The sequence below is a fragment of the Diplotaxodon limnothrissa genome, linkage group LG14, assembly GCF_057381915.1.
Source record: "Diplotaxodon limnothrissa isolate DT_005_m linkage group LG14, D_limnothrissa_male_GT1.1, whole genome shotgun sequence".
In the NCBI taxonomy this organism is placed as follows: Eukaryota; Metazoa; Chordata; class Actinopteri; order Cichliformes; family Cichlidae; genus Diplotaxodon; species Diplotaxodon limnothrissa.
The window spans coordinates 16066003-16086539 of record NC_140609.1 but is presented as its reverse complement, the minus strand read 5'-3'; the positions used below and the strand labels follow the sequence as shown (position 1 = coordinate 16086539).

The 20537-nt window shown below is 40.1% G+C and overlaps 1 protein-coding gene across 1 annotated transcript in view; it reads left to right on the top strand.

Moving 5' to 3' along the window:
* The window catches only part of lekr1 (Leucine-, glutamate- and lysine-rich protein 1), a 104638-nt gene extending 84429 nt beyond the window's left edge, over positions 1 to 20209 (top strand). The window contains exons 9-12 of the mRNA XM_085370095.1: positions 2303 to 2378; positions 7842 to 8006; positions 11517 to 11720; positions 19754 to 20209. Coding sequence (XP_085226221.1) covers positions 2303 to 2378; positions 7842 to 8006; positions 11517 to 11720; positions 19754 to 20209 — 901 coding nt within the window. The remainder of the gene's footprint in view (positions 1 to 2302; positions 2379 to 7841; positions 8007 to 11516; positions 11721 to 19753) is intronic.
* The last annotated feature ends 328 nt before the right edge of the window (positions 20210 to 20537 follow it).

Below are 20537 nucleotides of genomic sequence, written 5' to 3'. Positions count from 1 at the left end.
AGATGTCCAGTTACCTTTGACCCTTTGACAGTGTATAAAAGATGACTGTAATTCCTAAACACTCAGCATTTTTGTAAACCGCACTTCAGCCACAGTCCTTATTTTTTGGTTTAATATCCACTGTGGTGGTGTACAGAGGCAAAACAGCAAAACTCTGTTTTTGTCCAACAAATAATGGACCTGACTGTAATTAGCTCTCACCATTGTTTCGACAACAAAGGCTTTCTACTGATCAAAGATTTATATGATTACATTTATGTAATTATTGACCCAAACCAAGAGGCTGTTGAGCTCTGGGTTCTTCTTAGGAATTAAAGTGCCTCAGTGGGTGTTGTATGTGGATTACAAATATCTTATTCTTAACATTTGTGACTTTACACAGTTCAGTTCAATAAGGAGAAATCATTAGAAGGAACTGAACAGGATTTATTGATTTACAGAATTCAGTTGTGCTGTTTGGCGATTACACTCCGATGGCCCATCACAGCAGAATGAAATCTCCTACACGCACCCAAGAGTCTGCATCTATTTTTATGCTTCATTGTGTGTGTGTGTGTGTGTGGGGGGGGGGGGGGGGGGGGGGGGGGGTGAGTAGGCTGATGCGATTAGCCAGACCCAGTGGAGTGAATAATATTGTGTCTGGCCCGAGCAGGAAGAGATGGAATATAGCTGTTGCTCTTTATTATTATACTGTAGTTCGTCTACTCCACAATCAGATATGCACAGAGTCATCTGTGTGCGTGCTTCTACGCACACCCATCGTACAAGACTGTTCCTTGCCCGATGATGCCTCTTACATGCATGAGACACTTTGTTAATCTCTGTTACACATGCATGAGTTCTCATGCCACTTTGTGTGTGTGTGTGTGTGTGTGTGTGTGTGTGTGTGTGTGTGTGTGTTTGAGTGTATGTGAATGTGCGACAGCATGCTTGATGTTATTGATATGATTTATGTTTTATGCCATTTTGACCAGTGTTTTGAATTTTCGTGCATTTTTGATCGTTCTGTGTTATTTTTGAGTTCTCTTGTATCCTATGGTTCCTAGGTTATTCTGGTCAGCATGGTTTATTAGATTTCCCCTCACGTCGCCCTCTGTGTATCTGTGAGTTCTTGTGCCTCGTTTCCCTTCCTGTTTTATTCTATGTTTCCCCAGCCCGTCATGTCTGTGCTCTCCCTTCTGCTCCTCCGTGTTCTCTCTCCCCCTCCAGCCTGCGTCTCAGTGTACTTCCTGTTTTACTTTGATAGTCTCGATAATCAGTGTAGGTCGTGTTGTGTTTGGTCCTGCCCCGTCTAGTTATGATTATTCGTGTCAGCTGCGTTCCTTGTGTGCTCCCACGTCCCTCGTTATCTTTCTGTGTGTTTATGTCCGCGTCTCCCTCAGTCCTTTGTCGCGTCTCCTTGTGTGCCTCCCCGTGTGATTAGTTATGTATTTTCCCTGTTTAGATTTGTACCGTTTTGCCTTTTTTCCCAGCAATAAAGCTGTGTTTTTGAGTTCACGTCCCGCTCCTGTGAGTTTTGCATTTGGGTCCTCACCTTCCTGCACACAGCCAGTTAATGACAATTCAATATTCATATGTGTCTACAGGATCTCTGCTTTTTGTTTGGTATTAGTTTCTAAGCCTTAATGTTGCTCCGGGTTCCCTCAGTGAGCCTTTTCTACAAATTACTCTGTATAAACATTTGCAAGAAAAAAAAAGAAGGGAAAAAAAGCTCAGCTTGTCTCACTGTGGCCTTGAATTTATGCTCCTTCACATCTTATCAGGCAGACCAGCTGCTGAAGTGACATATAATATTTGGACACAAGATCAACAAATCAATGAGGTTTACCCTTTCTAGCTGACTCCGCTTTATCTCCCACACTGTCTTTCTTTCTTAGACTTCACACAGACAATTTTTGAGCTTTTATGTCTTTAGCATGTCTGTGGTATGTGGGCTGTAGGTGGTTTATGTGTGTATTTTGTTTTTTCATTTACGCAGTGGGCAGGGGAGTCTTTGTTAAAGTCAAAAGCAGCCAGGGACTGTGAGTGCATTATTTGGTCTCAGACAGTTGGTCAAATTTTTGTCACTACAGTCTGGTTTTACAAACAGATGGCTGCTATTTCTGCTGTATCGAGTAAGGAAAGGAGTTATCTTGTCCTAGGGCTGCAGTTGAACTGATGATATGTTGTCTCCCCCACAGTGGATGCTTGTTTAATGTTGCCCTATTTACATAAAAGGGAGAAAAATTGTATCACATGTGCAGTAGATTGTTTTTATTGCAAGGCAGGATATTTTTAATGAGTGAACTGTGCGTGTTTGCAGGGATGTTATGCTAGAATCTCATGGCAGAGCCCTTAATATGATGAAGGAAGACTTCACTAAGCAGCTGGCCACAAAGGTAAGTCTTTATCAGTATGAACAATAAATCTTTAAATACTGATACACAGCAATAAAGAATATGTTACTAAGCCAGTTTGTGTAGTCATTCAGTTTTTTGGGGTTTTTTAAGCAGATTTTTATTTATTCCACCGTTTATTTTCCAAAAATGCCCCATTTGTCTCCTTTCAAATGCTTGCACTGCACAGCACCCTGAGCAGCCTGGCATCTTAAGATCATTTTGACGTGGTCAAGCATTTACATGAACACGGTGCAGCTGAATTACGTGGAAGAAAGATTAATACCAGTCCTATAAAATAAACACCATCCTAGACGCATTGTCAGCAGCAGATGACTAGCGGTGTAATTTGTACAATGCATTGTTTTAATTTTGTATGCTGAAATGAGTGCATCAGTTTACCGATGTCAGACATTCAGTTCCCGAGTGCTGAAGTAAACAAACGTTTAGGAGAGCGTCCAAGCTGTTGTCACAGTTCAGAGGAGTCTAATAGGGAGAATCCTGACTCACACAATGTGGACAACATTACAAGACACCAGGACCACCAGTCTGTTTAACACCAGATAAATTGAACACACAAACACACATGCACACAAAACCAATCTGCCTTTTATTAGTCAAACAGTACACTGTCTGCCTGTCTGGCGGCAAAAGTCACTGAGGTTTTGCTGTGTGTCACAACAAAGAGGCCATTTCACCAGAAAAAAGAAGGAAATTAAGCTGCTTTCTGTCTCGCTTCTTTCTTTTTTGCTTATGCTGATTAATGTTTATATGAGAAAATACGGATGCTTTGCTCGAGAGCCATAACAAGCAAGATATTTGTGGACAAGAATTCAAAGAAGCATGTTTGACTTGACGTATGCACATCTCCATCACTACCTCAGGTCTTCTACACCCTTAACCTTTGGAAATCCCTAAAAAAGACATCCACCTTGGTCCCTAATGGACATAAATGTCCATTCCCCAAAAAGTGCAATAAAAATATTATATATTAATATTTTTTTCCACTTTAAATTGGTCAGTCTTTTAAAACTACTTCTCCCTGAAATATTCATATAAAGTTTTAATTATATTTTCGTTGTTTTAACCCTTTAAATCCCAGTTTTACTTCATGAGCGCCCTGTTTTTTTTAGCCCCCAAAAACAAAAAAACTCAATATTTAAAAAAAATAACATTTGAAGTAATATTTGATTGTTATTATAATTAGGCCTTTAGATGGGTCAAAGATTGGCACCAAAATTCATTTTGACCTGCCATTATTTTTTTTGCAGGAGCACATTAAAAAATGCATGCCTAAGGACAATTCCCCAAAAAGTGCAATAAAAATATTAAATATAAATTTTTTTTTTCACTTTAAATTGGTCAGTCTTTTAAAACTACTTCTCCCTGAAATATTCATATAAAGTTTTAATTATATTTTCGTTGTTTTAACCCTTTAAATTACAAAAAAAAACAAAAAAAAAAACTAAAAAACTAAATATTTTCCCAAAAAAACATTTGAAGTAATATTTGATTGTTATTATAATTAGGCCTTTAGATGGACTAAAGATTGGCACCAACAGTCATTTCGATCGCCTTTTTTTTTTTTTTTCAGGACCAGAAAATGGTCTCCAGGCGGCAAATGCTCCTCCTCTAGGCCAAAATAAGTGCATGTTGCCGGGGTAAGTCGCGACGATCACCGGGGCACGATCACCGGGGACTGCTTTTTCCAGCCCACACGTCCGATACCACGTGACAACAAATACGTCATTTCCTGTTGACTAAAAAAAAAAAAAAAAAATGCACCCTCTCATGGTCCTAGGGACCAAAAAATGGTCCCGCCCGATCAGCGGGCGAAGCCGCTGCTGCACGCCGGAAATGAGGCTTCATTTCCGGCAGGTCTGTCCAAGCAGCCCGCTGTTTTCCAGCAGAGGTCAAATGTGAAGCAAGGGCGCCACCCGGTGGACAAATAAAAAAATTACAACTCTAAGGCCTGTAGTCCAAAACGAAACCTAAGCTGGAAACCTGACGATCCCTTTGACCGTAATTTTTCTGGCGTGAAAAATAGCGTTTATAATGGGTTTCAATGTGGACATTTTTGTCCAAAGGGACTAAGGTGGATGGATTTCTGTAACTTAGCCATTTTAGGCTGATTTAATGAATTGACACCACAATTAAAAAAAATAAGTAAAAAAAACATTCTTTGACAAATTTGGCTATATTCCACTCAACACAGTGAAGATGGTTTAAAATTAAAAATGCAAAAGACAATAAATGTCCCTAAGGACATCTGAGGGATTAATGTTTATATGAGAAAATACGGATGCTTTGCTCGAGAGCCATAACAAGCAAGATATTTGTGGACAAGAATTCAAAGAAGCATGTTTGACTTGACGTATGCACATCTCCATCACTACCTCAGGTCTTCTACACCCTTAAAACACATTTAACCCCAGAAATCGCATTATAGAAATCTTAGTCTTGAAGAAATCTGCTTGCAGCAATCAGAGAGAAACAGTATGACAGAACTGACTAAACAGGTTGCCATACTCTAAAGTTATATTAAAAGCGATTTATAATGCTGCTGAAGTGTTCTCTCTGTTCAGTCCATAAAGACTCCGCCCTCCCGTCAGCCATTTCTCTCGTTAGAGCCATCTGTCTGTCTGTCAGAGGCACATCTGTTAAGGAGCTGAACGGAGAGTGCACGGACAATCTGTTTTCGCTAGGCTGACTAACAGCAGAAAATTACTAGACAAAAATAGTTTTCACGTAGGCTCGGCAGGAAGAAATCAGTGTTGTTGTTATGTATTGATTAACCGATCTTACAGCAAAGGCCTGCGGTGAAACCAAAAAGCTTGTAAAGTTGCAGGTTGCCTTTGGAGAGCCTTGTTCAGTCATTACAGAGCATGTTGAAAAGGTGTTTATTCAGAAAACCACTCAAGATAGACAATTGGCAATTGACTGGCAAGCAGTTTCAAGGCAAGGTGAGGCCTGTTCCCTGATTATTTTATGAAAAATAAAGCAGGTATAATATCTATACTTGACTCAAAGTGTTACATTTTTTAATAGCTTTTCAGCTAACCCTGTCAGAGAGAGAAAAAGCTTTAGAAGGGACTAAATCAACAATCTGGTTTATTCTTAAAATGAATTAATGCACTGAGCAGCTCAGCAACATCAAGAAGGTCAGAAAGACCACAGAAGATGACTAAAGTGCATGATGACAGAATTATTTCCGTTATTAAGAAAAACAGCTGCAAACCAAATCAAGAACACACCTAAAAGAGGTAGTAGTGTCATTGCCACCGTCTGTAATCAACAGACACCCTGTGAATGAAAATACAGCGAGTTTACAGCAAGGTGCAAACCACTGGTTAGACTTAAGAGCAAGAGGGCCAGATTAGACTTTACTAGAAAACATCTGAAAGAGGCTGCACAGCTCTGGGAAACATTCTTTGTACCGATGAAACCAAGATGAGGTCAAACAGCAAAGAATGGAAAAGAAGAAAAACATCGTATCATCTGTCAAACATGATGGAGTCATGTTATGTGCCCCTGCCAGTAGAACTGGGTCACTAGTGTTTATTGATAATGCGAGTGCTAATAGGATAATTTCTGAAGTATACTCTCCACTCAGATTCAGCCAAATGCCGCAAAACTGACAGACAGTGCTTCACAGTACAAGTAATATGATGACTCAAAGCATACTGCAAAAACAACCCACGAGTTTCTCAACATAAGGAAATGGTTTCTGATCTTAACCCATCAAGCGTGGCTTTTAAGTTACTCAGCGTGGCTGCAGTACAGTCCTGACATCAGGACATCAGGACACAGTCATTGACTGGCCAAAGATTAACCTTCCAAGTATTAAAAACAATCCCTATATTTAAAACTATATTACTTTGTCTAATTAATTTTGAACCCTTGAACATGGGGGTCTGTGTATAAAAATGTCTTAAGAAATTAATAAAGTCTTAATGCAAATTCCCAAACCCCTAGAATTAAAGCTAAAAGCCTCCACTTCAATCATATATAGATTATTTGACTTTAATCTATTGTGGTGTACAAACCACCAGCTGTATCTAGGCTGTCAATTTAAAATTAATCATTTAAAATAATTACAGAATTGCTTTAGGCATTGTACTCCTAAGCCTGGACAAGTGCCGGGCACAAATATAACACTGGAACACACACAGCACAAATACACATAGATGTGAAGACATTGACACATACTTTATTTGGACTAAAATACTTACGAACACACACAAACACACACATCCATATGGGTTATTGTTCATTCTGGGCTTCCTGATTTCACATGAATTTATACCCATGAAAAGGAAGCGGCCACTCTGGTGCGCTTTTTAAATACAAACGACAGCTGTGTACATACACACACACATACACTCGCTCACAAAAGGATATACACATACAAACCATCCATGCTCTTCACACGTACATTCAGCCAGCAAAGAGGAAGTGGTGTTTTCTCATTTCATCCAACACACGCAATCTTAGTCTCTCATACAGTTCAACAAACCAAAACCATAATATGCATGCACGCACAAGGTCAAATACACACATTTTCACACGCCAATCTGCCCTTTATTTTCGTCTCTGACACCCACAGGCACTATTTTTCTTGCACTTGAAGGAAAAAATGCACAAAGACACATGCACCAGATAAACACATACAAAATCACAATGGTCCCAGTCCCGGGCGCTGGTGCACACTTTGTCTGATCTCTTTGCTGGTGGAAAGAAAACAAGGTGGCCTTGGCCAAGCCGGGCTAAAAATATGTTGCATGCAACTTTGGCCCCCGCTCTGAAAGCTGGTGTTTTATGTCCCAACAGTTCTTTTTTGGACTGCAACAGCATTGTGACAAGGCCAGTCACACTGCTATCATTGTAACACACTCTAACAAAGCGTTCCTCTCACATAGTGTGAAAGGAGTTAGGACGTTGTTTCTGTTTTGAGCTTGCATCACCACTGAGCTGCAACACAGCATGGAACAATACAGCGTTTGTCAAAGTGTTTTATAAGATATTAGAAATTTAGTAGTAAAGAGGCAAATAAGAATCAAGGGAAACCACAGAGGAATTAAACACAACTTTGTGTGGGGTTTGGTGGCCAGACATCTTGATGTTGTATAAATATTTTTTACCCAGCTGTTTGATAACACCACTTTTATTATTTTCTGTGTGTCTCGAGCTTTTTCTTTCTTTTTTTTTTGCACTGACAAAGCTGACAAAGCCTTGTGTGACGTTCCTCCTTCCTGTTTATATGATGAAGAACGCCACACTTGGTCTGAATCAGAGACCAGCCTGAGGATGTTCTTTGTCTCAATGACAAAGTCTCTTTCTGTTTTAATTAGCTTTGCTGTTGTGCAAGTGCAGTGCTGTTGTCATTATTGTATGCAAGAATAAACATATGTAGGCTGGTCTTGTGTAAATGTTTTTGTGTGTGTGTGTTTGGCTTTAATTCTGTAGCTGACTGCTGCCCTAGAAGAGCAAAGATCCCAGAGTTCATTGCACCTGAGGGAGCAGATGGAGAAGCTTCGCCAGGAGATGGACCTAGAGCTGACAGTGGACAGGGAGAAGAGCCAGTTCATGCTTCTACAGTGTCAGCAAGACAGGTCCCAGCTTCAGCAGAAGGTGCATAGGTGTTAGGTGAACATGAGTGTTGTACACATCAAATTCCATTACATAAATAGGAGCAAAATGCATGCAGTTCTTAAAGCCTTTGTTCACAATATCAAGCTTTTGTGGTTGTCCTTTTCAATTTTGCCCCCCTTTATATCTCATCTTTCATTCACTGTATTATGAGAAAGAAATCTGAACAGATGGCAAGCAGACAGATTATTCTGAAATTGCAGATAAGAGGACAGAGCATGTGCTTCGCCGAGTACATCCATTCTTGTGTTCTCTTTTGTAATTTGCCATCTGTCAACTTTTTCCTTTCTCTTTTGGCCATTTTACTTCCCTGTGTGTCTGTCTTTGTTTGTTTTCTCTCTGCGACTTTGTGGCCTCTAGAAATGTAAGACCAGGATCTGCTTGCACCAGCTTTTTGTAAAACTTTCAGTTTCTGGGTAAAGTTCTTCCTGAGTTCTTTGTGAGTAGTAACTCTTTTCAAAGTAGGGAATTTAGTACTCACTATGCATCAAATTCAAGTTTTCACAGGACTTGGTAGCTTGTAGAACAAATTTTAGCAATAATAACTTGAAGTAATCTGTATGACTTCATCAGTCTCTCACGTCATTGTGGAGGAATTTTGGTCCAGTCTTCTTTTCAGTTCTTTGAGGTTTGCTGGCATTTGTTTATGCACAGCTCTCTTAAGGTCCCTCACCAGCATTTCAGTCAGGCTGAGGCCTGGACTTTGACTGGGCCATTGCAACACCTTGATTATTTTCTTTTTCAGTCATCCTGCTGTAGAGTTGCTGCTGTCCATGGGATCTTTGTCCTGTTTATGACCCAGTTTCAGCCAAACTTTAGCTCAGACAGACGGCCTCACATTTGACTCTAGAATACTTTGGTATACAGAGGAGTTTGTGATTGACTAAGACAGGGGACCAGTTCCTGTGGTCGTCACGTCTCCACTACTCTTCTTGATAGTTGATATGAGGTGTTTGTGCTGATATGTTCGCTCTGTGTTTGTTTTTCTCCAAACAAGGTGCTGTGCATTATGGCCAAACATCTCCACTTTGGTCTCATATGTCCAAAGGACATTGTTGACATTCAAGTCTCGAGATTTGTTTGGATGAACTTTGTAAAAGTAAGCGGTGGTGCCATGCTCTTTTTAGAGAGAAGAGGCTTTCTCCTGGCAATACTTCCAAACAAGCCATGGTTGTTCATCTTTTCAAGTGTATTTGATTATTGGCACCTGGCTGTTACTTTCCCTCTTAGGTCCCAGTCAGTCAAGTCTACAAACCGGTTCACTGAGAAATAATGTGTATTCCCTAACCAGTCAGCAAGTGGTTGTTGGAAGTTGCTGACTTTGACGTGGTAAAAACGTCCTTGCAGCTGCTTTGGTCACTAGCAGATTATCTGCTGACTTGTCTGCAAACACACGCCAACTACTTACCCTAGCAAGAGTTAAACTTGAAGAAGTGTGACACAAACCAGAAACAGAGAAACTTGGCCTTTAAAGTAAAAGGTGTGCCTTTTGAAATTTGTTGTTTGCAGATTTAAGGCACAACTTTTACTTTGAAAGTGAATGACTGCTTGGTCAGTAGTTGGCGAGTATTAGCAGACACTCTCCTGCGCAAACTTTGGGCGAGTGCAGTAAGCCGCTGGTAATTGCATAAATGTTTTCAGTGCAGTGGTATTTACCTCTTTGCAACCAATTTTACCTAGTGACTGCCGGGAACGTCCAACAACCACTCATCAGCTTGTCACTGACTGATCTCTAGGCCTTTGAGGATGAGGCTTTTGCAATTGATTTCACAGCAACTGCTGGTAAACACTTACAAACAATCTGAGAATATGGTTTTTGTTTACCAAGGTCTCTAGGCCTGTGTGACTCAGGCTGTAAATCATGAAAAGAATTAAGGGTATACTTCGTTTTTCACACAGTGCTTCTGAATTTTGTCTTATTTTTGTAAATAAATACTGATGTGGTGTAATAGATCATGTGTTGTTGTGTTGTTGTCTGAGGTTTTGTATTTAAATTTACCTCATTTTAAGGACCTGATAGCTTATGTAAAACCTTAGAAAGATGGTGTACTTTCTTTTTGACATGGCCTTAATTGACTGCAAAAATTTGAAGAAAATATTTGCAGACATTTGTGCATTAATTAGTAATTAATTCTTAATCTAGTCAAGTTATAGTAACAGTGTGACTAAACGAATGTTTCAAAGTAGTGGTAACTTTTTTCTAGTGTGGGCTGAAAAGAAGCAAATTAACCACTAAATTTGGGAACTTGTAGAAGTTCCTCTAGCTATTTATGAGGCTTGCATAACAATAAGGAGTAAAAATAAAGAGTCTTAAACCATTTCTGTATTGGGACTGTATCAGTTCCTTAATAGCTTGTAGGACGTCTTCATTGAATAGCTCGCTTCAGTTCATGCCACAGCTTGCATGTCATTTTCATGCAAGTCTCAGTTAGTCTTTGAAAACATGAGTTTTCTTCATTGTGACGTTGATTTACTTTTGCGATGGTTGTTATAGGTGATTGACTGCAGAACACTCACCTGTTGTGTTACGTCTCCCTTTTTTTCCCTTCCTGGTGGCCCTCAATTAATACCATCTGTACCACGCCGGACAGTGAAATTTATGGAGATGGATATACTGCTTGTCCACATATTTTAGAAAAAGTATCAAAAATGCAATTCCAACCTCTATGTAGCATTGGACATAGGCACAAACATATCCAATAGTGTGTGCTGCCGCCCCTGTGAGTCAATCACAAGTAGGAACCAGGTCTGTCTGAATTGTTGATAAGTTGTTTTTAGACCAAGAAGACAGTGTACAATGTTAAACTGTATTACAGAATATCTAGGGCACACTGAGGAAGCGTAAATCCACCTCTTAATTTTTTTTTTTTTAAAAACCAAATTTTCCATATAAAGCTTGATACCTGACTGTTAATGTTGGAAAGGAAAGATTCTGTTGATTTTCTGTGTCAGATTTTAAATCCAGATGTTGGATATGTGATAACAGTAGATGATGACGTGCGGGTTAGCAGGTTTCCCACACCCAAAATATATATCCGCCCACATTTAAACTGCTGATGGTAGGAGACAACAATAAAAGAGAAAGCAAAACACAAACCAGTGTCAAGATCACAAATTTGACAAGCAGTGAATATGCCCAGTGTAGTAAAATGCTAAATTCCCCCCTCAAGCCCTTCAGCTCCTACTGTGTCTGTCACTGCTAATTCCCTTCCTGCCCACTTCTGGAACAAAGTCTAGACAAGGTCAAAGAAAACATGTTGTCCCCAATATATGAAGCAGAAACGCTTGAAGCTTTTGCATTTTTATGTCACCTCGATTTCCCCGTAGTCCCTGAAAGACATTTTAATGAGTCCGTTTGAAATCCACAAAATGCCAGACAGCATCATTTAAAGAGATCCACATCTCAAAACCGTCCTGTCCTGTTTAAACAGTCTTTTGTTTACTATAAGTAACTGTTTTTATTCATGGATTAAAACATGTCTTCTTTTGCAGTTGGAGAAGAGTGAAATGAAACTGCGGGAACTGCAAGAGGTACTGCAGCAAGAGTGGAGGAGCAGGGAGGACAAGAGGAGAACCCAATGTGAGGAGAGGAGGAGAAAAGAGGAGGAGACACACCGACAGGCGATGGCGAATCTGGTCCAGGCTAAAGCAGCGATAAAGCTAATGACTGAGAAGAATGCTGAACTACAGGAAGAGGTGTGCGCATGGTTTGTCTAACCATGGGTGGAACCGTGGAAGGTTTCTCAGTTTTTTTGTTCTTCAGGTGAATTTAAAACAGAAAGTGTGCATTTGCAAACAAAGACATTTGCCTTAGCTTCACTTGTTCGTGTGCAATCCCTATTCACACAGGGCCGGATCGCATTAATTAAGCGCATATTTACGTTAGCTTGATCACAGCCAGAGGCAGTGAGCGAGAAAGTTTAAGATGAAGAGAGAGCGAGAGAAGCGAGAGACAGACAGAGTTCATATTTGCTTTGGCAGCAGAGCGCGCAGTGTTGGATTTCTGTGCCAGTACGTTTCAAAATGGAGTCGAATTAAATTGCGAAGCAGCACATAAAGAGATGGAAGCGGCGCAAAGAGGAAGCAGGATGGGGCGTGCATATAAAAAGTTCAAATGGAGGAATGAATAAAAGAAGGCCAGTGTGTGCACGTGTTTGAGGGAATGAATGAACGATAGCGCGGGAGCAAACTTTATGAACAAGAACAAAGACGGGACAGGAAAGAGAGCTTCCTGTAGTGATGAGCTTGACTTTGCCAAACATTCTGTGTGTGTGTGTGTGTGTGTGTGTGTGTGTGTGTGTGTGTGTGTGTGTGTGTGTGTGTGTGTGTGTGTGTGTGTGTGTGTGTGACTTTATTTTTTATATGTTTTTGGTAGCTTTGGTATCTGTGTGTTATTCTTTCTGTCTGTAAACACCATAGCTGAGAGTTTTGAGTGAATTCTGATGAAACTTTGTGGGGGTGGGGTCCTGTTAATAGTCCACCAAAATTTGGCCTGAATCCACCAAGGTCTTAAAGGTCAACTTCATGATTTACTGGCCAAAATTGACAATAACATTGATTCTTACAGTGTGGTCTATATTGTCATAGATAGTAATGTGTACAGATTTAAAATATTTGATATCTGACCTCCAAGGTTCATAGATCGATCTGATGGTCAAAGTGATAATAAAGCCATATAGAGATTTTTAAAATTATGTTTCTTGACCTCTGACCTCTTCTTCAAGGTCAAATAAGGTCAAATTTTCATACTTTTAAAAATCTGCTGCCTTATTTTGTATTGGCAACATTTAGGAAATGATACTGTTACATGGGTATTCTAAATATCACATTATAGCTGACCTCTGACCTCAATTTTACACTCCAGAAATATACTGCAGTGTAATATTATATAACAAGCTCGTGTTATTCATGTCTAGTTATTTACAAATCAATGCTTATTATCCATTACCTACTCCTACACAACGAATGTGTAATCAAAGTAAACATCTGTCATGCTGCCCTTATCTGATTTTTAATGCACAACAAACTTTTTAAATTAAGTTTGAAAAGAACAAAGAAAACTAAATGAATCCATAATACACCACAGTTCCCTTAAAAGTAAATGCTGCCCAGAGATTTAGCTGCCTTGGTTAAAGTTTGTGCTCTCAGAGTGCTTTTCTTTAATATTGCTTTGGCAATATGCTTTTTGGAAATTTAGTTTCAGAAGCCTGTAATTAAAATGTGTACCAGGTATGTAAGAACTTTTAAATCATTTGTGGCGAGCCGGCCAGAGATAAAATCCAGAACCCTAAAGTTTTATTTCAGACAAAGGTCATACACACAGAGACAAAGGGGGAGGCAAAAGAGAGTCCAAAAAAACGGTGTAAAAGTAAGCGATGAAGAAGCCAAGCAGGAACACAGGGAAGTTAAAAAGAAAAAGAAAATGAAAAAGGGAATACAATCTGGGAAATGTCTGGAAAGCTACGCTGTGTAAAGTACAAGTTCTGGCAACTGTAAAGTGAACAGTGGTTTGTGTATATACTGAAGAGACTGACTGGCTAATTGAACACAGGCAGCATGTAAAAAGCAGAAATATCGAGCAAAGGGCAGAAGTAAACCAACAGACGAATACAATTCTCCAAATTAAAGTGGAACAACCAAAAAAAGAACCAGAAACGGGGGAATTTTCTGTCCTTTCACATTACTAGAAGTAATTAGAGCCACAGTTAGTATTTACATTTAGGTCCTTATATATTTGGACCTAACTAAACATAGTTTACTGAAATCTATTCCAATTATAGTTATATATTGGACATGGACATAATTACTAGACTCTCAGCTTTCCTTTGACTGCATCCATATTTAAATTAGATCAAGGGTTTAGGAGTTTCAGCTCCTTAACATGTGTCACTTTTTAAAGGGACTAAAAGGTAATTGATTCAAAGGCTATTTCATGGACAGCTGTGGGCAATTCCTTCATTGTATCACTATCAATTGAGCAGATAAAAGACCTGGGCTTGATTTGAGGTGTCGTGCTTTCATCAGGAACATTTTGCTTTGAACAGACAACGTGCAGTCAAAGGAGCTAAAAGCTATCCTTAAGCTGCAAAAACAGAAAAAAAAAGATCTGAGAAATTGCTACAATAATAGTAGTGGCAAAATCTACAGTTTGGTACATCCTGAGAAAGAAAGAAAGAAAGAAAGAAAGAAAGAAAGAAAGAAAGAAAGAAAGAAAGAAAGAAAGAAAGAAAGCAAGCAAGCAAGCAAGCACTGGTGAACTCAGCAATGCAAAAAAAACCTGGACGTCCACAGAAGACAACAGTGATGGATGATTGCAGAATCATTTATATGGTGATGAGAAACCTCTTTACAACAGCCAGCCAGGTGAACAACACTCTCCAGGACGTAGGCGTATCATTATCCAAGTCTACCATAAAGTGGAGACTGAATGAACGTAAATACAGAGGGTTCACTATAATCTGCAAGCCACTCACTCATAAGCCTCAAGAATAAAAAGGCTAGATCAGTCTTTGAACTGTCAACCTCTACCAGAGTGAAGTAAGAAAACAGTATGGAGAATGCGTGGAACAGCTCGTGATCCAAAGCATACCACATCATCTGTAAAACCGCGGAGGCAGTGTGATGGCCTGGTTGTGCATGGCTGCCAGTGGCACTGGGACACTAGTGTTTATTGATGATGTGACACAGGACAGAAGCAGCCGAATGAATTCTGAGGTGTTCAGAGACATACTGTCTGCTCAAGTCCAGCTAAATGCAGTCAGATTGGACAGTGTTTCATAATACAGATGGACAATGACACAAAATATACAGCCAAAGCAACCCAGGAGTTTTAAGCAAAGAGGTTGTATTCTTGTATGGCCAAGTCAGTCACCTGATCTTAACCCAACTAAGCATGCATTTCACTTGTTAAAACTTTGGACAGAAAGGCCAACAAACAAACAGCAACTGAAAGCCGCTGCAGTGAAGGCCTGGCAGAGCATTAAAAAGGAGGAAACCCAACACGTTGTGATGTCCATGAGTTCAAGACTTCAGGCTGTCATTGCCAGCAAAGGGTTTTCAACCAAGTATTAGAAATAAACACTTTATTTTCAGTTATTTAATTTGTCCAAGTACTTTTGTTCCCCTGAAATGACGGTATTGCGTTAAAAAAATGCTTTAGTTTCTGAAAGTTTTATTCAATCTTTTTGCTTAACACACTGAATTAAAGCTACATCTGAGTTGTTTCATTTAAAATTCATTGTAATGTACAAAACCAAAATTATTTTAAAAAGTCTCTGTCCAAGGTAAGTCCAGCTTTAAATGTTTAATCTTCAGTTGAAACACATTGTGAAGACATCCCACTATATGAGCTGCAATAGTTTAAGCAACAGTGAAATAATAAATTATGAAGAAAAAGTGCTTTAGGATCATTTATGTTGCATTTTTATTTGAACTGTACACAGCCACATAAAAGCATCACAGGCAAAATCTTTGTGTATTTTTTAAGTTGTTTCTGTTAAAAGAAATGTTCAGTTTGAACTTGAAAGTAAAAGCAAAACTCACAGAAGACTCATCAGAGGAGACGATCCATCCCTAATCTACAAAGGTCGTTATAGTCAAGTCATCTTCTTCTCATCACTGCTTAATCACCTTGGTTTCCTCTGCATGACTGTCTCAGTCATGCAGCTGAGCTTTGTATCGCTACAATCTGTCAGCCCTCTAACGACCCTCCCCCTTTCTGTCCGCCCACCGTCTCATCAGCGGCCTCCCGTTCAGAGCGCCCGTCCAAATAGGTTAAGCCAGTTCAAGGTGTCCTGATGCCAATTTCACAGCTGACATGCTCTTTTAATGTCATTCATGGACCTTCAGCACAGCGGCTTCTCCCCCCATCACCACCCCGCCTTTCTGTTCTTTGTCACCATATTTGACTGCGCTGTGACTGTAGTTAGAGAAGATCAATCAGTATAACGCTTCTAGATTATCTTTCCTATTCAAATGCGAGCTTTCACCGCCCTTTCCTCTATGAAAAATGGTCACTGGATTTCGACTATGAACTTGTTATGTCATTATGCCATTTCGTTGGTCAGATACTGTTGCAGCATCTTGGCAACTTCCTTCAAATGACCTCTCACCAGCAGTCACGTCAGGTCCAGAATGTGATGAACTAAGCCTGTCCATTGTCGATTCAGCTTCCTTATTAAAGCAGTTTATTGAGGTTCAGCAAAAAAAGTCATAAACATATGCACCAACAGCAGAAAAATCAGACAAAGAGGGACTAACTTTGGTTCTTGTGGTTCTCCAGTGTATTCTGGAGGTGAGTTTGGCAGGTTAAGAGGGAGAATACATGCTCATAATTCATTAGTACAGCCATGATTCAGTTTTTCATTTCTAAGGACATACTGTCCTGAAGAAGAAGGAGAAGAAGAAGAAAAAATCCAAAAGGCAAAATTATTTTAGTGCAGTGTCCATAATTACCTGAACCACAAAGTCTAAAAGCTTGTTAGAAGTTACATTTTTATTTTTATTAAGCGTTACATTGCATCACATGCTTTTATTTATTCTATTTCTGTTTCTGTTGCTCTGCACAGACCTCTTTCTGAAAGAGGCGGGTGTAGCTGCAGCTCCAGTTTGATTTAAAGTTGCACATGCTGAAACCGAGCTCAAAACTGTGCAGGCGTGGAAGAAATAATGAGCTGTGTGTTATTTTAAGCTGAAACATACACACTCTGGGGACATGTGGTACTTGCATTAACTGGTTAAAAAGGGGTATAATGTGGAGCCTTTAGTAACTGTAAAAAAGTGATATTCAAACAATAGCATTGCAGATGCTGTGGCCTCTTTAGCGTGTCACTCTGTGGCTGGAGCAGTATGGAGATCAAGCCAGCAATAACTGCATAATCTTCTCCTATTCGGCTTGAATCTCTCCCCTCTCGCTGCTTTGCTTTGTTTTTTTCTTTCTTGCCCGTCCCCTGAACTCTGTCTCTATTCCTTTATGTTGTCTGTTTCTGTGTCCCGGACTCTCCTTGTCTCCCTCCCCCTCCTGTCTGTCTGTGGCTTTGTTGCAGCTGACCAGGAGAAGAGGGAACGGTCACACTGTGTCTGAGGGATCAAATGGCTAACCTTTAACCCCCCCCCACTAACCACTGAAGTCACACAACAGAGAGAACACACACCACATGCAACGTTGCGTGTGCAAACATGCACTCCACAGTAGATCTGCATCACTAAATACAGTATGTATATGCTGATGAGGGTCTTAAACTGTATTTTATGTGCATTTGAGTGTGTGTGTGTGTTGCCAGTGGAATGTGGTTTACTGTGTAAGATTAAAAGCAGGGGCTCTGTAAGTTTGCGTGTGACTTCTTTCTAATAGCCCTGTAATCCTGCTCTCACTAGGAGCCCCTATTGCAGCTAGACTGGCATGCATGACATCACACACACGCACACGCGCACGTTTACATGATCTAACACATGGCTGCATATAAACATACAGGATGGAGACTCACATACACACACTTAGGAAGTGGCCCAACGTGTGCAAACAGTTTCACACACACACACACACACACTCTCACAATAATAGCGTGAGGTGCGACACAGCACACAAAGCTGGAAAAGTGTGTCACAGGCATCTGTTAACACGTGTACATATGCTGACAATTGTAGACAGATAATTATATATAAAATATGAATGTGAAAAGCCGGTATACACGCATTTACTGTATGTCCTCCATGATGGGCCTGTCTGAGAAGCAGATGTGGATGTACACCCTGGGGCCAGGGCAGTATTTACACACAGAGACAATCTCACAGTCACATTCTCAAGTCAAGAAGTGCGTTTATGTTTCACGCACACACACACACGCACACACACACACACACACTTTAAAAACACACGCAAAACTCACATTAAAGCATTTTTTGATGATGGCTTTGTGAGTGTTTGATGTATAGTGTGGCTAGTGAGAATATTAAAGGCTTAAAATTTACATCCAATGCTTACTCAGACAAATCTGAAAGCAACATATTTCATTTTATTCTGGATTAAATTCATTCATCTTCAGGGTGCCTAAATCATCGGTTTTATCTGACACGCCTGTGAAAGCATTAGCATTTAAGAGTCCAGACACAAACACAGGAGCAGCGCATTTTTGCTTAGCCTAGCTCCGAGATGTAGTTGATTGACCCATTTCGGTTCTTCACATTTGTTTCAGTTTTTAGTGCTGTTAGCAAACTGATGAACCTCATCACACTGATAAAAGTAACAAAAACAAGTAAAAGATTTAACAATTTTTTTCAAACAAATGTAAATTTATAATCAATACCTCCCAATGGCTTAATTTATCAGACTTTAGGTGGATATTAGTGTGTCTCTGTTTTTATTATTCCTTGTATGAATGCTCTTAAGCAACTGCACATCTACCAAATACCACACAGTCAGCTAGCTGTCTGTGCACTGCCCTGGTTTTGTAAATATTGGAATAAAAGCACTGTTTTGCAGCCAGTCTGCGACAGTGGTATTCCTGCTTACACACAGGCCTGGGGAGAAGGTAGACTGGGCAAACAAAACACTGCATCTAAGAGTGAAAGTGAATGTGGTGCATGCTAACATGCTAAACAACACAATATAAACACATTGCAAGGAGAAATAAACAGACCAGATGGCCAGTAGAGCAAAATCTGAAAAAGAAGGATGCCTCACTCAACCTTTAAAGTGTTATTTTCTTCATGCAAGTCAAGTAGCCTTTTTTTAGCCTTAAAATTCATAATTAGAGTGTAAAAAATCCATTATGGAAGCTGTGCAGTCTATACATCACCCCGCTCTTGTGCTAAAAGCATGTGGGAGTGATTGCCGTAAGATTTGTGTGGTGTTAATTGTTTTGAGTCCACACAGACTGCTTACAAAGATCCGCCTTTTAGTATCTGTTAAATTTTGGTGATTAGGTTTGTCACTTCACCATTTTTGGGCTGCAAGCAACACGTGTGTGTTATCAAACAGCAGATGGCCATAATGATGCAAACCATTGAAATGGCACATGCTTGTAATTAAATGAGCCAATAAGCAGTCTTTATTGCCATGTGCCATATTGGTGGGAAATGCGTGTAAAATTAGGACAAAGCTATGGAGGGCTTTAAAAGAATGCCTATTTAATTTTTAAATGTTTGCCTGTGAGTTAAACCCAGCCCTTTACTTCCTGTTCCTGGGGCCCTGGTGCGTTGTGCATCCTGTGTAGTGAAAAGGTGATTTTTGCACTGGTTTGTCTCATTTACACACACCATAGCTCAAAAGTTTGCACATTAGTCAGGTAGAAGCCGGATGCCTAATGCAGCTTGGGATATTTGGTGAGGAGGTGAATGCAGTAAGCATGTTTTACAGAAAAATAAAACTTGCACAGGGCCCTGGTTAATCACTTTATCCATATTTGCCATTTATGGTCTCAAACAGTCACAACCCCTCCTTTAAACTGTAAATATTTAGCCATTTTTGCCAGTCATGCAGAGATTTAACAAATGAAGTACAGAGTGTATTTTATTTGTTAAATCTCTGCATGACTGAGTCAGCTTTGAACTACTGCTTTGAACTTGAGCTAAGCTTGGTTCAAAGCTGATTAGCTCATAAAAAATAGGTTAATATTAATATGTGTGCATGAGAAACTGAAACAGAGGTGAATTGTTCCTTCTTTATTTGAAAATAAAACAAAAGTTGTTGATGAGATCCTCTGAACGATTCATTTTTTGTTCATATCCAGGTAACGTTACTCGAGGACACAGTAAGGCGGGAGTGTCAAGAGAGGGAAGAGCTAACTGCTGCGCTGTCTCAGGCTCGCCAGGAGCTCCTCGGGCTGCGATCCCAGGCATCTCATCAGGACACCTTAAAGCTTTCACTTCCAGACCACTTGGAGAGACACACACCAACAGGGAACAAAAATGTACACAAACACGGTCAAGCCCGGGCACCGCTCACTCGCTCTTTGGCCTCCCCAAGCAGACTCCGGCCTTCGCCCGCCTGCACAGACAAAGGCAGAGGCCAGGGCACGGGTGGAGAACAAGTGGGATTGGGGAATTTGGAGTCCTGGAGCAGTGGGAGAGTGCTAGGTGGAGAAAAACAGAAAGAGGTGACACTGCCCAAACTGAAAACAAGCTACACAGTGAGTGAAGTCAAACGTAAGGTCAATTTAGTGATGGACAGGAAGGAGACGCTCTGAAAAGCAAGCCAAACAGGCCTGTACGTGTGTTAATCAGTTACTGAACGAAGCAGATATCAATAGTAGTTTAATTATGTTTTTTACATTCGTTTTAATAGCATCTTATTTTTCTTTTAAACTAATTATCTGACTGACTACTTTAAAAGTTGCACACACACACTCAGATAAGGCACTGCGCCTGAGTCCTTGTTTGCACACTAGTAAACTCTCAGTACACACACTCAGCAACAGATATGCACTTGTTTTCTCACAACCTGACTCACGCAGACTCACTGGCACGCACAGGATTTCACAAACAACGCACACTCAAATACACACACACACACAG